Genomic DNA, 13,488 nt, shown 5'->3' on the forward strand with positions numbered 1-13,488 from the left:
GGGGGCATACTCTTCTTCAGATCATTGATCTTCTCCAAGGTCTCGCGCTTCTCCTTAGCGCGCTGCTGCAGCTTGGCAACCTGGACCTGCTTGCCGAACTTCTTCAGGTCGCGCTGCTTGCGGGCCTCGGCGGCGGCCTTCTTGGCGGCGGCCTCGTCGTACAGCTTCTTCTTGATCTTGTCCATGTGCTCGTCCGTCTTGACCATCTCGGCGAAGTAGTCGCCGGGGCGGGTGAAGGGGATGCCCTCCTTCTTGAGCAGGGCGCGCGCCTGCGTCGCCGCCGCCTGGCAGACCTTGTAGAAGGCGAGCTCGCGGGTGAGGTCGTCGTTGGCGTCCGGCACCTCCATCTCCTCCTTCGACACCAGCGAGTTGTGCTCCGAGAAGGGGGTCTGCGCCGAGATGAAGGAGATGCGCTTCAGCGAGGCCGTGATGGCCGCCGAGTTGTTGATGGTCAGCCGCTGGTGCGGCACCACGTCTTCACGCTCGTCGTCCTCGAGGTCGCTCAGCGGGATGTCGGATTCTTCGGCTTCTTCGTCTTCCTCCTCTTCTTCCTCTTCGGCGGCGGATTCGTTCTCGGATTCTTGGTCTTCGGCAGATTCTTTCTCTTCCTCCTCCTCCTCCTCCTCCTTCTCGTCTCCCTCCTCAACCTTCGACTTCTTTGCTTTGTCCTCCTCCTTCTTATCCTCAGCCACCTCCCCCTTGGCCGCCTTCTTCTTGTTCGCCGCCCTCACGAGCTTCTTCTGCTTCTCGGCATCGTAGTCCCGGCCGCGGTGCTCGTCCAGAGCTTGGAGCAATTTGCTTCTCTTCGGCATTGTGACGGTTTCTGTGTATTTCCGGTTGTAGACTCCGGATCTTTTAAGGGATAAGAAGTGAGAAAAAGATCACGGAGTTGTGGTGAAAGTGAAGGAGATCCTGTCGGACTTTGACTTCTCGAATCTTTGCGGCGGGAATTTTTTTGGACGGCAGGCTAGACTGTCTTGGGATTAGTGGCTGCGTCCTGCTGCTGAGGGTGGGGCGGTCGGTTTGGGTGCCTGGGGCAAGCACAGGGTAGGTGTCTGGGCGGTGAGAGGCTGCCATTCATTGAAGGCCTTGTGGCCTGAGGCAGAAGTCGGCTACCGCTGGTCAGACTAGGCTTGATTTGGTAGTTTGATTGGGCTTCATACTTTGTAGGAGCGTCTTACCGGATATATCCTTGGAGAAGAATATGGAAGTTTCACTTGGTTTCTAAGTATAAGTCTACTTATCTTATGTAAAGGTTGATATGACTTGGGTGCAATAGACTACGATTAGTCTGGTGCGATATACTACTTGCTTGGATCATCAGAGACAAGTTACCTAGTATAGGTATGCTTTCAGGTGGTCTATTTTCAGTGATTCCATAATCCTAGGAACTACCTATATGGCATACTAAGGAGACACTCTGTGTGCCTGAAAGACATTCAACTATTGGAGTGATCATCGAAAAAATGGGAAGAACAATAAGGCAGTCTTTAGTACTCCGTAGCATCTGTACAACCTCGCTATATCTCTCGCTTAAAATACCACGCTAATATGTTCAAGGCCCCCTTATAGATAGCGTCCTAGCCATCCTGCCATATACCGTTGGCAGTCAGAATAGAATCTCCCAGGAGTTACACCCATAAGCTCCCCACCAGACCGACCATTATCTCCAGCCCTCACCCAAGCCCACCTATGCACCAAACCACCCCCCCAAAAACACCCAACCTACCGAACAAGTACCACCTTCCCCCTCCCCTCATACCTTCCATTAGCGAACTCATAAGCCTCCCACACCCTCTCAAACGGATATGTCCGATTCAACATCGACCCCAACGCCCCGGCCCCCGCCAACCCCGCCAGCCAGCGCAACTCCTCCCCACCCCCAGCCACAACGAAGAACAGCGCACGAACATCCCCCCTCCATATCCCACGCTCCTTATGCCGTTTCACAAAGTCAAAGCTGCCCGAATCCACCGAAATCAGCACCCCGCCTTCCCTAACACACCCCCAGCATCGCGCCAACACCTCCCCGCCCACCGCATCAACCGCGACATCAAACCCCGCCTGCAACTGCCGCTGCTTTGTGGCTGTCTCCAGATCCGCATACTCAACCGTCTCATCCGCCCCCAGCCCGCGCAGGAACTCCCCGTTCCGGACATCCGAGCTCGTCGCAGCGACGACGTGGCACCCCTTCACAGCGGAAGCAAGCTGCACCAGATGAATCCCCACGGCGCCGGCGGCGCCTGTTATCAAGATCCTGATTTGTGGAGCATCCAGCTCATCTTCCTGTGAGACGGACTGGGCTGAGTGGAAGTTGGATGATTTCCTCCGCTTCTTGTCCATGATATTCTGTGCAGCATCTTCGATCGAAGGCCGCGCAATCACGCCGGAATGCACGAACAGCGCCTCGTACGCCGTCAGCGCACTCAGCGGTAACCCCGCCGCTGCCTCCCAGCTCAGTCCGGCGGGCTTGTGCGTGATTTCTTCGGCGCTGACGACGGTATACTCCGCCCAGGTGGCGGCGCGGTCGGCGTGCGCCATGCCGAGGACCTCGTCGCCGGGGTGGAAGGCGCTGCTGCTGCTGTCGAAGACTTCTATGACGGTGCCGGCGAGATCGTTGCCGGGGATGGCGTAGTCGTGGTGGTAGGTCTCGGGCCAGGTGAGCATGTCCCGGACTATGGTTGTGGCGTGGACGCGGATGAGGAGCTCGCCCGGTCGAGAGGGTTTGGGGATGGGGATTTGCCGGTCCAGGTGGAGGGCGGAGGCCGGGGCTGGATTTGTGGGGGAATATGGGTTGGGGCTGGTGGAGGGAGCGGAGTGGAGGCGGATGGCTTGCATTCTTGTTGGTGTTGGGGTTGGGGTGATGGGTTGCGAGGTGGTGCTGTGGTTGATGAGTGCGAGGATGGAGTGAATAGGGTTAATAGTTAGATATGTGCTTGCTTTCGTGTATGGAGGTCCATGGGCATGGGAATAGTGGAACTGTGAAAAGCGGAGAAATAATAGCCTCCCTGAATGAAGGATTAAAAAGCTATATAGGACAAATGCAGCTGTGGAAGACGTTCAGTCTGGAAGGAGTATCCCGTATCCCGTATCCCGTATCCCGAATAGCCTATCCGTTGGATACCCGGACACGAACCCCCTCACCCTGGGTAACCGGGGCACATCAACACTCAAGCTGTTATATCAGGCTATTAAAGGCATTCTCAAATCGTAGCCTCGACTCCAATCCTCTTGCGCTTTCCAATCCAATCCCACAAGCATAAAGGAATCCCACCCCCGCACCAACAGTCCAAGTAAACTGGAAAGCCCATACAACTTCCCTAATAATCCCCCCTCGAACTATACAATACACCCCTCATAATGGAAGAACCGACCTACGACCCAAGGTACATCCCTCACATGCACACCCTCATAGCTACACTAACAACACAAGCCGCCCCCTCGCAACCACCACCCTCGTCTACCAATACAAACTAGTCAACTGCCCCGGCAAGACCATCGTTGGCCTGCTGGTCGAATACCCCCCCAACGGCGCCACCCCACCCCACCGACACGGCGGCGCGTCCGTGTCAGCCTACGTGATTAGGGGCGCCGTGCTGTGCAAGATGAACGACGACCCGATGCGGACGATCGAGCAGGGCGGGTCGTGGTACGAGGCGCCTGGGTGTCATCATCGGATCAGCGCCAACGCCAGCGCGACGGAGCCGGCGGCGTTCTTTGTGAGCTTTGTGCTGGAGACGGAGGTGTTGGAGCGGGAGGGGCCGGGGGTGCTGGTGCAGATTGATGAGGAGTATAGGGAGGTTTTTGCGAGGAAGATGACGGAGGCGTGAGTTAACGCGCTTCCTCGGGGTTTTCAGTAGAGGTGCCCTGGGAGACTCAGTCGCTTCGTTGTTTTTGTGCTCAATCAATTGCCTCCCTGGCTAAATAATCTGTATATGTTTCTCTTTATCTCATGATCAAACAGAGACAAATTGAAGTAGTGGTTGAGGATTAATGCAGCCTTGATACTCGGTAGTAGATGATGATGACGGAAGTATAGAACGAAGTAAACCGCCGCTAATCCCAAACGGGCACGCCATACCCTTTGCGGTACTTTGCTTGTTTCCTTGCCTTACTTTGCCTCTACAGCTCCATCAACGAACAACCGGTGTCTAAAACTTCTCCTTCATATCTCTTTCTCGATCTACAATCACAGAGCACAAATCCCAGTGCTCAATACAAAGGAAAATACCCCCAACCAACCTGTTACCCCTCAACTCTACACCACGCCCAAGCCCACCACGGAAGCGGACACCCATCGGGCAACCTTCCGACCCATCGCCGCGCCGCCGCGCCGCCGCGATTCCCTCCGCCCCGTCCCCTCCATACCTAACTTATCAACCTCCCAACTTGAAAAGCCCCTCCAATCCAGCGACACCCAACACAACACAAGACCACCACCTCAAACCGAAGAATAAAGTACAGCAAAATGACCGAAGAAACCAAATCCCTTCCTCCTCCGCCTCCACCTCCCCCACCCCCAGCTACCACGGTCCGTCTACCGCTACCCCTGCCCCTGCCCTGCCCATCACCATCACCATCCCCCTCCCTATCCTCTCTGCGCACATAAAATACCACCTCCCCTCCCCTCCCCTCTCAACCCAACTATACCAAACACTAACACCCCAAAGCTCTCCCCCCAACCCACCACAACCACCCAAACACCACCAACAACCAGCACCCCCACCCCGGCCCCCGCCCCGGCCCCGGAAATCCAATCCGAACTCAACGCCGCAGTCGACGACCTCCTCGACCAACTCCAACATAAATTCGACGGCGTCTCGCGCGAGATCTTTGGGAAGTGTGCGTTCTACCCATTCCCTTTCCCTCCTTCGATCATTTTATCCTACGGAACCTAAAGCTCCCACGGCTCTCCTACGGCTCCTGCGACCGCCAGGGGCTCTATCTGCTGCACTGAAACGGGAAGGCAGAGGGGGTTTGTGGTTATGCGATACGATGCAATGCTAACTCTATTCGGGGGTGTAGTGGACGATATGGCGCGGCGGTTGGATGAGTTGGAGGCTTCGTTGGCGTTGTTGGATTCTTCTTCTGCTCCTGCTGGTGCGGGGGCTACTGCTGAGGGTGCTGTCGCTGGGGCAGCGGGGGATGCGGCTGGGAGTGCTAGTCCGGGGAAGTGAGGATGCTTTCTTGGGTTGTGGCTGGGGGGGTTGGGCTGGGGGGAGATATGGGATGGGGGTGATATGGAAGTGGAGGAGGGTGGGTGCTTGGGTTTTGGACGTTTGGGGCATTGCATTGGTATTGGTATTGCTCTGATGGCGTTTCTTTTCTCGATTGGGGTTTGTTTTGGGAATTGGGGGTGGTTGGTCATCAGGACTGGAGAGAGATGTTGGAAGTATACTGTATACAGTCGGGTGGTGTGGTTTTTACTGTCGACTTGGTTTAGATACCCCCTGTTTTAACTTGCGTTGCAATCGTGGCTTGTGTTGAGCATACTTTCTTTTTTTCCTGGGAGGAGGCTAGCATAGATGAGAATCCTTATCATCATCGTAATAGAATCGCTTGGTTTTCCCTGGTATCATACAAGGGCCGATTGATAAGTTCACTAGAGACACAACACAGGACCAAAGTCACAGCCGTAGCACCCTGCATCTTCCAATCCGCTTGCCCCCGCCCCCTCAAACGAAAACACAAGATATCTACAACTCATCCTTCTCCTCATGGGCCTCCTCCAGAACAAACTGGCGCAGGATGTTGCTGCGCGAGACGAGATCATCCAGCTTCTCCGGGGCGGAGCCGCCCTTGGCGAGGATCTTCTCCAAGCGGGCCAGCTCCTTGGTGACGTACTCGGCGTTCTGGCTCAGCTTGTCGGCGACCTTGACGTAGTACGGGGCGTACTGGTCGGTCAGCCCCTCGGCGGCCTTCTTGATCTCCTCCTTCAGGGTGGCGGAGGTGGGGCCACCGGCCACGATCAGCTCGTTCAGCGCGGCGATGGTGCCGGCCTGGGCGTTGAGCCCGCCGCCGACGGCGCGGTGGGTGCCGGCGTGCTCGTTCAGGAAGTCGACGAAGGCCTGCTCCGAGCGCGCCCCGTTGTACACGGTCGCCTCCGTGGACCCGCGCGGGAAGAACTTGATGGTCGGGTAGCCCGTCACGCCGTTGGCCTTGGCGGTGGCCTTGCTGTTCTCGCCCTCGGCGTCGACCTTGGCGATCACCACGTTGGCCTCGCGCGCGAAATCGTTCGCCAGCGTCTCCCAGGTCGGAGCCAGGTTCTTGCAGTCTACCACCCGCATCACAAAACGATTAGCATCGTCACACCCAAAGCAAGGCAAGGGAAGACTCACGCCCACACCAAGGCGCCGTAAACGCGACCAGAACATCCTTCTCCCCACCCACGACCTTCCCGAACGTCTCATCCGTCAACATCTCGACGGCACTGGGCTCCTTGGCCGCACCGCCGCGGGGCTTGACGCCCGTCTTCTCCGTGATGAACGCCGACAGACTCTCGAGATCCCGGCCGCCCTTGTAGTCTTCCGGAGTGTCGCTCTTCCCGTCGAACCACTTCAGCGTGGGGAAGCCCTGGACCCCGAACTTCCGGCCCAGGTCGCGGTGCTCGTCCGCGTCGACCTTGGCGACGGTCACCTTGTCGGTGGCGTGGGCGAAGGCCTGAGAGAGCTCCTCGTAGGTCGGGGCCAGGTTCTTGCAGTGGCCGCACCAGGGGGCGAAGAACTCGACCAGCGCCGGCTTGCCGGACTGCAGGACGATCTCGTCGAAGTTCTTGGGGACCAGGTCGACGACGGCCGCGCTGGCGGTCGCCGCTGCCAGGGTCAGGTAGCTGGCCAGATGGCTGAGGCGGACCATCTTTCTTTTCTTCTTGTTGTGTAGTGGTTGGGGATGGATGAATGTTCAGCAAGAGGGGAAAAGTGGGCAGGTTCAAACTGCCGATGATGGAACCGGGGGAGAGTTTGTTGATGAAGTAATAAAGTAATAGCCCAAATGTAGCGCGGTTGGGGGAAGCTTCCGCGGCGGAAAGACTGCGGAGGCCGAAGCGGGTCGGAACCGGAAGAGGACACTTGGTAAGTTGTTAACAATGTATTATTATCATCACTAAGCAATCAGCTCCTCCCAACTTGCCGTATTTGCTTATAAGTACGAAGTACGGGTAGATTACTCAACATGCATGATCAGGTTGATTGTTAATCATTCACCTATTTACTCAGAGCTAGGGGAGGTCGGCTTTACGGAAGTGCAATGCTCAGCATAGTTTCGCCACCGGCCACAATACAATCCCGGCCCATCCGATCCCATCCACCAACAACCGGCCCATCACACCATATCTTCTCTGATAGTTGGCGCTAGATGGCTATATTTGCAGCACCTACATGAGCTTGGAATACCACGCGGGTTGCCGGACTGTCAAGCAGACTCTGGTCGGTACCTTAAATGGGTGATCGTGATGTCGTTCGTTGCTGGTCATGGACTAGCTGCTTTCATTGACCCGTGTGTCCATAGAGCAGAAGTCGCATCTCCATTGATTCGTCACCGTCGCTCGGCGAGCCAGCGGTTTGCCTCTTCCCATTTGTTGCCGTCCTTAAACTCCCGTCCTGCGTTTTGCGATGCGCGGTAGACCTATACAACAATCAATATGTAGTCAACGCATCTCCGCTGGAGTCACCTACCGCATCCCAGAGCTTGAATGCCATGTCGAGGTTGCCGGTAAAACTGTCGCTATGTTGGAACCATTCCTTGCCCTTGGCCTTGACCTCTGCCCGAGCTTCGGGCGATGTGGGATCGGCTTGCAGGGGCAGGTCGTCCAGGTAGGTGCGCACAGCGATTCCAAGACCGCAGTCATTGTCGTCAATGAATGGAAGCCTGCATATGTCAGATACATCCCACATGAGAACTCCGGATTCACTCACCTGGCGCTCAACTCGCCCCAGTCTTTACGGTCCCGCTCAGCGTCACCACTGAGCAGGAGACCAGCCAGGACCACCTCGATGAGGTTCCGTAGAGTAGAGCGAACCTCCGAGATCAACGAGCGATAACAGAGCAGCTGCCTACTCAAGGGACCCGAATACCCAATGCTCTTGTGTTGTAACTTGGCGATACATGCCACGCGCGATACGAGCATGTTGAAGCTCTTGTCCTCATCTACAGGATTGGGTCAGCCATGGTTCCAGCCCTAAGGCAAAAGTTGTCTTACCGGATCCCCTCATGGGTCCACCAGAGACATGGGAGAACCACTGCTTAGAGTTCAAAAGGCCGAAACGGATCATTTCAATGGCAAGGAACGTAGCCTCCTCGAGCGAGTCGACAGGGTCGAGCACAGACAACGCCTGCTCGAGACATACTCCCCATGGCGTAAGTTGATGTTTCTCGTCAATATAACCGCGGAGTTGCAAGAAGCGCCAATGTACGTTCGCAAGGATCTCGTCTTGCGTTGTCAATAGCTGTGAATGATTAGATCATACGCCTCTGAACAATTCGGGAAGGAGCGTACTTGTGCGTCTCGTGCAGACTGCGTCTTTGAACTGAAATCGGAGTCCTTCAAGCTCTGGACCGCGAATTTGAAACGACCAGTCGATGTCTTTATATCAATGAGTAAGCATCCGAATGTCATCTTGCAGTGAAAGCACCTACTTGCAACTTCTTCAGGTCCTCCGGGAGCTGTGCGGTGCGGATCTTCCAGGCCTGGATGGTCTCCTTGACGGAAGGTAGTGTCTTGAGGTTAATCTTAGACTGTGGGTTCTCTTCGTACCAGGTACGGACAGTGATATCCTTGGTCTGGTAGAATCGATGAAGAGAATGCGACAGCAACAACATCGCTTGAGTTCGGACCGGTGTGAGCGTGCTACCAGCAACTTGGCGATAGATTTCAGTATCCTCAACCCCCAGCGGCAGAGATACGGATACTTCACCTGACGTCAAATAATTGGGCACGTCAGGGCCCAGAACACCCTTGGACAGGTAGAAGTAAAGCTCTTCTGGCAGACGCTGGCCGATCAGCTCGTGCATATCTGATGAAACATTCTCCGGGTCCAACGGCCCCACTCGTCCGTCGACATCGATGTAAACGTGGTGCTTCACTGTCATGAGAGCGCGCTTGTAGCGATCCGTATACTGGAGCTCCTGCATGCGGCGGTCCTCCTCGAATTGGGCGCAGAGGGTGAGGGCGCTACGCCCGGCGATATTGAACATTGGGATGGCATCACGGACGATCGCGCCCTTACCGGGGTTGAGGGGATTCTCGAAGATGGGGAAGATGGGAAGGAAGGTGGATCCCAGCACAAGGCAGAAGTCGAGGAACTGTTCATTCGACATTCCACCCAGCTGCTCTTGGCAAGTCTGTTTGTTGATCCAGAAGAATTGTGCGGGGTCGATATCAATCCGCGTGATCAGTTTATCGACGTCGAACAGGAAGGTTTCGGAGGATCCGCAGACCGCATCGATGAGGGGGTTCGGGCCTCTGGTCAGGTAGGCGAGCTATGGGAAACGGAGCGGAGTGTGAGATGATACACTTCAATCTCGTAACGTGTTACTTCTTACCTGAGCTGCAGCACTATAGGGGGCCACGATGTAATCGACGCCGTTCTGGTGTAGAATGCGCTGCAAGAAGCGGTAGAGGGAATCCGGGCGGGGGGTGCCTTGGCCAAACAGACGGGAGTCAGCGCATGTGATATCCAAAAACCAGCCAATGCATGACTGCATACCGGCGCTGCTGAAGGCGTCCACTACTTGGTCGGCCTGCTGCTGATCGTAGAGGTCCCAAGCTTGCTCGAATGCCCGGACGGCTTCCTGCTGGACCTGGGGCCGTTGGTCCTTTTTGCCGAAGTCGAGGCCATTGAACACGAAGACGCAGGCGATGCCCAAATCCTTGAAGACCTGGAGTTCCTTCTCGATGTTGTTCTTCAACGCGAACGGGAATCCGCCCAGTGCGACCAAAAGGGGCTCGCGGGAGGAGGGGTGAACGAGGTGCTGGGAGATGTAGTGCGACGCATCGATACCGACGACCGCCCCTTTCAGAGCAGCAAGAGGGAGTGACTGGGTGCGGGTGGAGGCCCATTCATCCAGCGGACGGACTGTTATGAACCATGAATACATATTAGCTCGGTGGAAAGGGGAGCAGGCAGCTCAGCGTGAGCTACAGGTAGGGACTCACTCGGCATGGTGGAAGCGGAAGCTCTGTCACGGACTTTAGACGCGGGAACCGATATCAGGCATGGAGAACTCCAGAGGAGCAGGGAGTGGGAGAATAATGTAGGGTCGTGAATAGACCTGCGAGTGGGGAGTAGGACCCAAGTGAAAGGAGGGGGAAAGGGGAGAGAGAAGGAGGATATGAGGGTCAGAAGACAGTTGTTGGAGAGATGATGCGACAATCGGATGTCAAAGGCGGAGGGTGTTTCGGGCGGGACAATCACGAGGGCGGTGTTGATTGCCGCCAACTGGTGTATCACCACCAAGCAGTTGGTGTTGATGGAAAGAAACTGACATTGATAAATACTACGGGGGTTATGAAATGGGATAGATGATTGCAATCAGAGTCGAGACCGATGCTAGCTCTCATTGACTATGTAATTCTTTGGTGTATATGTATATATCTCCCGTGATTTCAGGACTACCAGAATGTAAAGCGAATCATGCAATGATTGTATATTCTGTGTTTGGAAGCTCCAAATGGGGTTTTCCACCGGGTCTAGACTATCTACCTCGAGCATAAATCTTCTAGTTGCAAAGCACAATACACGATCCTACGTTTCCTTAGCCTTTGTCCATATCATCTAGCATAGCTTGGTGGGGAGCAAGATGACGAAGAACCATCTGTTAGGGCTATCGATCCTATCGAGCTCTCCATTGCTCGATGTATGTCTGAAAAGGGACAGAACTTGTGAATGCATATGCCCTACATAAACATCAAGCCATAAACACTGTCGGGACCATTCCAAACCCACGACAAAACCTATCCAATCAATCCAAGGTGCCAAGCACTGGAGGATAGCAACGAACCAGACCTTGTCTGGATATCTCGCTGACTTCATTTCTCCAAATGAAGGGTGGAAACACCATAGTTCCCAGTAGCCGAGAGAGCGGCGCGGCGGTGGATTTGATTCGATCAGATCTCAGATGGGGCTTGGTGGACACTCGACCAGTTGCAATGGGTGGGATGGTAAAGGAAGATAAGGATTGAGTGATTATGAGTGACTGCTTCCTATTCATACAATGTGGCAGTTTCAGAGGTGGGGATGTCACAAATTGTTGCTGGTCAGCAAAGCAGTACTATTAGCACAGTCAATGCATGAACTGACACTTTATACCTTTATACCAAGTACTCTTATCAGACTGCATATCCAAACAATTGACCCCGACAGGAAGCCTCACGCCATCCACCCATAGAATAATACCAATTAGAAATGAAAACGCCGGAACCCCCAGCGACAGCCGATATGGAAACCCACTTGGTAGGCCGATTGCTGGAACCGAGCCCATTTCCCCATATGGAGCCGACCGCCGCGGCATTTGATAGATAGCGAGAGCTCCCGATCAGTTTACTGCCTACTGGACTTTAAATAATAAATCTTTATACTGCCCCTCAGCGCCAGCCCACTGCACTTTCAGCTGACTCGAATCTTCCATTCGCTCCCTCAACCACCTATTCTGTTCACAATGACCGACACCACCTCGGTCGGGGCGCCCATCGAGCTGCCCGTCCTCGACATCTCCAACCCGCTGGACCCTAACGCGGGGAAGGCGATGCTGGATGCAGCCACCACCTACGGGTTTCTGTACGTCGACAGCAAGGGCACCGACTTTACCCCGGCGGACGTGAAGCGGGCATTCGAACTGGTAAGTCATGATCTCAGTCAATACATCTACAACCGCATTGCTTTGCTGTTCCGTCCACAACTAACCAGAAACCAAACCACCCAGTCGCAAACCTTCTTCAAATCCCCCGCCGAAGAAAAAGCGACCTGTCGCATCGAACCCAATGTGCGTCTGCGTCCCCTCACTCACCCCAGCCCCAAACGACCATCACCTCTAATGATACCCTCCAGAACCGGGGCTGGTCCGGAATGCACGTGGAGACCCTGGACCCCGAACACCAGCGAGTAAGATCTATACCAACCCTCTACCTGTATGAAGACCCTCAAGGCAACTAACCAGCCAACTTACCTCCCCAGACCGGTGACTTCAAAGAGTAAGCCAGCCCCTGCCCCCCTCTTTCCCTCCTCAAGCACCGCCAACAAACGAGGCCAACAGAGCCTTCAACTTCGGCGAGTTCATCAACAACCAAGCCCAGCAACCGCTCCCGCCAGCCTTAGCTCCGCACGAGGCCGAGATCGCGCATTTCGCCGAGCTGTGCCAGAAGACCTGCGCCAGGGTGTTGACCCTTCTGGCCTTGGGGCTTGGTGTACGTCTTCCCTTCCCTTCCCTTTTCTTATAGCACTTGCACTTGCACCCTTGAAAACGGATTGTATTAGGTGTGGGGGATAGTCCCCCCCCTTCCCGGCTTATACAACCCCAGAACCAAAACTAACCCCCCCTCCCCGCAGATCCCAAAAGACTTCTTCACCACCCGCCACGACCCCACGCGCGGCCCAACCGGCAGCATCCTGCGCTACCTATACTACCCCTCCCTGACCTCCCCGGCCACAAGCAGCTACAACCACCAACTCGACGTGCGCGCCGGCGCCCACTCCGACTACGGGAGCATCACCCTCCTCTTCCAACGCCCGGGCCAACCGGGGCTGGAGATCCTGACCCCGGAGAAAACCTGGGCGCCGGTGCCGGTCCTCCCCAACAGTGCCAGCAGCAGTGGCACCACCTCCAGCATTCCCGAAAACAGCACCACCAGCGAAGAAGACGAAGAATTCATCTTCCCCCCCATCCTCATCAACATCGGCGACCTCCTCAGCTACTGGACCGACGGACTGCTCAAATCCACCGTCCACAGGGTGGTCTTCCCGGTTGCGGAGCAACAGGCCCCCCAACCGCGGGATCGGTATAGTGTCGTGTTCTTCTGTCATCCGTTGGATCGGACGGAGTTGGTGCCCGTGCCGAGTGAGACGGTGAGGCGGTATCGTGAGGGCAAGAAGGAGGGCACCGCCGACGAGATGATCGGGTTTGGGGGTGGTGCGGGCGCGTTGGAGCCCGGGAAGAGGGCGGTGACGGCGCATGAGCATTTGATGGCGCGGTTGGGGGCGACGTATCAGTTTGAGGGGGGGGAGGAGTAGGTTCGTCTGGATGGGTTGGTGGGATGGCGAGATTGAATGGGAGAGGGGATTGGAGAAGGGTGGGTTGAGAACGTGATACAGACATCAAGGATGTAGCTCAGGTTTATCAAAGTGTTTGTAGACCACTCATTCATAGGCAAAAGATGCTGGATTACTATCTTAAATGGTTCATCTCTTGTGTGCGAAGTCACAGCAGAACCAGGCCAGACCAACAAGAAATCAAACAGTCACAAGGAAATCCTTAGCCAAATCGAATAGCTAGGAG

The 13,488-nt window shown here is 55.4% G+C and overlaps 8 protein-coding genes across 8 annotated transcripts; 3 read left to right on the top strand and 5 right to left on the bottom strand.

Moving 5' to 3' along the window:
• Positions 1-10: 10 nt before the first annotated feature.
• Positions 11-812, bottom strand: BO72DRAFT_456544 (EBP2 family rRNA-processing protein; the record flags this gene model as incomplete). The annotated part of the gene is made up of 1 exon (XM_040946282.1): positions 11-812. A coding segment is annotated over one exon (802 nt), but the record flags the coding sequence as incomplete, so codon positions are not given.
• A 922-nt stretch (positions 813-1,734) lies between these two features.
• On the bottom strand, positions 1,735-2,787 carry BO72DRAFT_345654 (NADP-dependent oxidoreductase; the record flags this gene model as incomplete). The annotated part of the gene is made up of 1 exon (XM_040940661.1): positions 1,735-2,787. A coding segment is annotated over one exon (1,053 nt), but the record flags the coding sequence as incomplete, so codon positions are not given.
• Positions 2,788-3,078: 291 nt separating this feature from the next.
• BO72DRAFT_525511 (cupin domain-containing protein) lies at positions 3,079-3,830 on the top strand (the record flags this gene model as incomplete). The annotated part of the gene is made up of 2 exons (XM_040949962.1): positions 3,079-3,386; positions 3,434-3,830. Exons 1-2 carry the CDS (start codon positions 3,361-3,363, stop codon positions 3,828-3,830), a joined length of 423 nt encoding a protein of 140 aa, XP_040803817.1. The 5' UTR covers positions 3,079-3,360.
• A 324-nt stretch (positions 3,831-4,154) lies between these two features.
• On the top strand, positions 4,155-5,201 carry BO72DRAFT_445626 (heat shock factor-binding 1 family protein). Its single transcript, XM_040944099.1, has 3 exons — positions 4,155-4,531; positions 4,671-4,842; positions 5,026-5,201. Exons 1-3 carry the CDS (start codon positions 4,469-4,471, stop codon positions 5,175-5,177), a joined length of 387 nt encoding a protein of 128 aa, XP_040803818.1. The 5' UTR covers positions 4,155-4,468; the 3' UTR covers positions 5,178-5,201.
• Positions 5,202-5,457: 256 nt separating this feature from the next.
• On the bottom strand, positions 5,458-7,184 carry BO72DRAFT_445628 (protein disulfide isomerase family protein). The gene is made up of 2 exons (XM_040944100.1): positions 6,339-7,184; positions 5,458-6,274 (listed from the first exon to the last, which is right to left on the bottom strand). Exons 1-2 carry the CDS (start codon positions 6,853-6,855, stop codon positions 5,697-5,699), a joined length of 1,095 nt encoding a protein of 364 aa, XP_040803819.1. The 5' UTR covers positions 6,856-7,184; the 3' UTR covers positions 5,458-5,696.
• Positions 7,185-7,515: 331 nt separating this feature from the next.
• On the bottom strand, positions 7,516-7,981 carry BO72DRAFT_445630 (uncharacterized protein). Its single transcript, XM_040944102.1, has one exon. It carries the CDS (start codon positions 7,890-7,892, stop codon positions 7,635-7,637), a length of 258 nt encoding a protein of 85 aa, XP_040803820.1. The 5' UTR covers positions 7,893-7,981; the 3' UTR covers positions 7,516-7,634.
• Positions 7,982-9,414: 1,433 nt separating this feature from the next.
• BO72DRAFT_21584 (PIN domain-containing protein) lies at positions 9,415-10,259 on the bottom strand. Its single transcript, XM_040939723.1, has 3 exons — positions 10,154-10,259; positions 9,705-10,073; positions 9,415-9,638 (listed from the first exon to the last, which is right to left on the bottom strand). Exons 1-3 carry the CDS (start codon positions 10,158-10,160, stop codon positions 9,514-9,516), a joined length of 501 nt encoding a protein of 166 aa, XP_040803821.1. The 5' UTR covers positions 10,161-10,259; the 3' UTR covers positions 9,415-9,513.
• A 1,396-nt stretch (positions 10,260-11,655) lies between these two features.
• On the top strand, positions 11,656-13,253 carry BO72DRAFT_398769 (putative oxidoreductase, 2OG-Fe(II) oxygenase family; the record flags this gene model as incomplete). Its single annotated transcript, XM_040942105.1, has 6 exons — positions 11,656-11,835; positions 11,920-11,979; positions 12,045-12,098; positions 12,171-12,187; positions 12,250-12,400; positions 12,543-13,253. 6 exons carry the CDS (start codon positions 11,656-11,658, stop codon positions 13,221-13,223), a joined length of 1,143 nt encoding a protein of 380 aa, XP_040803822.1. The 3' UTR covers positions 13,224-13,253.
• Positions 13,254-13,488: the final 235 nt, after the last annotated feature.

Source organism: Aspergillus fijiensis (genome assembly GCF_003184825.1).
Source record: "Aspergillus fijiensis CBS 313.89 unplaced genomic scaffold BO72scaffold_11, whole genome shotgun sequence".
In the NCBI taxonomy this organism is placed as follows: domain Eukaryota; kingdom Fungi; phylum Ascomycota; class Eurotiomycetes; order Eurotiales; family Aspergillaceae; genus Aspergillus; species Aspergillus fijiensis.